At 56.1% G+C, this 2,463-nt stretch overlaps 1 protein-coding gene across 3 annotated transcripts in view; it reads right to left on the bottom strand.

Moving 5' to 3' along the window:
- Positions 1–1,946, bottom strand: part of Aspscr1 (ASPSCR1 tether for SLC2A4, UBX domain containing) — a 36,643-nt gene extending 34,697 nt beyond the window's left edge. Inside the window, exons 1-2 of one of the 3 annotated variants that reach the window (XM_021212669.1) lie at positions 1,755–1,946; positions 814–869 (exon numbers count right to left, since the gene is read on the bottom strand). In XM_021212669.1, the coding sequence (XP_021068328.1) occupies positions 814–869; positions 1,755–1,856 (158 nt within the window). In that variant the 5' untranslated portion in view covers positions 1,857–1,946. Of the gene's footprint in view, positions 1–722; positions 793–813; positions 870–1,304; positions 1,522–1,754 lie in introns of those variants that run through there. The other 2 variants (XM_029546436.1, XM_029546437.1) reach the window with 2 other exon arrangements.
- Positions 1,947–2,463: the final 517 nt, after the last annotated feature.

Raw genomic sequence — 2,463 nt, 5'->3', positions numbered from 1 at the left:
AAAAAAAAAAAAAAAAAAAAAAAAAAGAATGAAAGCTCTACTTAAGGCAGAAACCTGCATTCCTTCTATGGCCTCAGTCCCTGGTGGAGGACTGCTCTCCTTGTACTAACAAAAGACCTGACACAGAGACCCAGACTTGGGAGGACTCCAGCAGCTGGGAGGGGAACAATCCGTTTACAGCTTTCTAGCCATTCCTTTGTCCTACCAGGAATTTACACAGACAGCCAAAACCCTGCACTGTGGGCTTAGACAGTGCTCCCCAAAAGATACATCACTGTTCTTGCCCCTAAAACCTGTGAAAATGACCTTATTTGTCACAGGCATTTAAATGAGGTGACCCTGGACTAACCAGAGGACCCTCAACCCAGTGCCTTGTGTCTTCTGGCCATTTAAAGACCAAGGCAGAGGTTGTAGTGCTGCAGTCACAAACCAAGGAATACCTGGACAGCCAGAAGCTGAAAGATACAAGTCCCCGTCACCTAAAACATTCAAGAATATAGCCATAGGGGTGGGAGCGGAGTCTTTGATCCCAGCATTGTGGAGGCAGAAGGTTCTCTGTGAGTTAGAGGCCAGCCTGGTCTACAAAGTGAATTCCAGGACAGTCAGGGCTACACAGAGAATCTGGGGGGGAGGGGGGAGGGGAGGGCACAGCCATACTTTGGGCATTTTGGACTTTGCCTCCAGAACTGGGCAAGGATAAACTTCTGTTGTTTTAAAAGTACCTAAGGGGGCGCTCCCAAGGCAGAGATAGTGTGTGCTGAGAAAAGGACCAGGCGGACTGAGAAGCCCACAGCCGAGTCCAAGCAAACTCACTTCAGGTCGTATTCACTGGGGTTGAAGTCTTGCCGCCGGCATGTGTCTTCTAGTACCTGTGGGACAAATGGTCAGTAAAACCTACCTCAGCTGACAGGCACACTGACCAGCCCACCAAACATCCCACTCAACAGCTCCAAGCAAACCGTACAAGCAAATCCTGTCTACTCTCTCTCTCCCTTCCTACTGGGGACCCATTACTGACTTAATCCTCCAAACTATGGCCCAGCCTGTTCGCCTCTGGTCCCAAGTTCTAGGCTCTGCGTGGCCTCTAGCCACACATAATAATCTGCCTTACTGGAACTACTTTGTGTCCACGGCCACTCTGTGGCCTGGCAGTTTTTGTGCAACTGCTGCATGACCAGAACCCTTCTCTACATGAGCGCAGCTCCAAATGGAGCTTCGCCCTGTGTGCCCCTGCCACAGATATGAATCGTGTACGCCTTTGCAACCTAACAACAGTGGTTTAATAAGCAGGTGTTAATTCATACGAGGTCACAGGCAGCAACAATCAAAAGCAGTGAGTGACTTAGCAAAATTCACTTCCGGGAACACCGACGGGCCCTAGGGTCCGGAGGGACGCCCCTGAGCTGAGCAGGAAGGAACGCCACGCCTCCCGGTGACCGAGAAGGCTGGATTCGGACAAGCGCCGGAGATTCCGGGTCTCGCATGGCTCGACCAAGTTAGTGGGGTCCGTGGACCCCACCGTGCTCAGCAAACGCGCCTCCAGTATCCCGCCCCGCCCCCGGGACCCAGATCGAGCACAGCGCCAGACAGCCCCGCGAAAGGCGCTCATTGGCTGCCCCAGGCCCCGCCCACCGAGACCCGGCCCCGCCCTACCGCCCTGGGAGCAACCGCAGGGGCGGGCCCTGATGCGGCGACCCCTGGCGGCCCGCGGGTCCATCCATCCACCCGTTCCCCACCCCGGCCGGCGGCCGCACCTGCAGCAGCACGGTGCTCGGCGTCACCTTCACCGTGTGGCGCCGCCCGTTTGGGGCCAGCACCGACACCGCGGAGCCCCCGCCGCCCGCCGGGGCCGCCATCTTCCGCTCACGTGACCGCAGCCGGCTCGCCTCAAACAACTTTATCCGCAACAGCCGGGACGCACAGCCACGCGGCCTCGGGGGCGGGGCCAACTCGTTTCCGGGCCCGCCTCCGACTCCGCCCCTGGCGCCCTGGCTCTGCCTTGCTATTCAGCAGCCCGATGGCGTCCCGACTGCGCTGCCCAAAGGCTTCTCCCTGGAAGGAGCACAACTCTTGTCAGGGGCATTGTCTCTTCATCCCGAGGCACGTGTTCCTGGGAACCTCCACGCTCTGGGGACTGCCTGCAAGAAAGCTATGCTGCCTGTAGCCAGCCTGGGGCCCACAGCTACCTGTCTGCCACCAAGTGCTGGGTATGCACACACCAGAGTTGGCCTTTGTACCTACTCCGTTAAGTACTGATCCTGTTTCCCTCACCTTCTCAAATGTTCCTGTGATCATCATCTTCACATGGTGACAACATTTTTGAAAAATAATTTATTGAGCCTGGTGTGGTAACGCAAACCTTTACGTGGGAGGCAAAAACAGATCCCTGAGTTCAAGACCAGCATGGTCTACAGAGCAACAGTCTTATAGGACAACCATGGCTACCCAGAGAAACCCTGCCTT

This window comes from Mus pahari, chromosome 14 (assembly GCF_900095145.1).
Source record: "Mus pahari chromosome 14, PAHARI_EIJ_v1.1, whole genome shotgun sequence".
Lineage (NCBI taxonomy): Eukaryota > Metazoa > Chordata > Mammalia > Rodentia > Muridae > Mus > Mus pahari.
The sequence above is the reverse complement of the archived record's forward strand: the minus strand, read 5'-3'. Positions and strand labels throughout refer to the sequence as shown.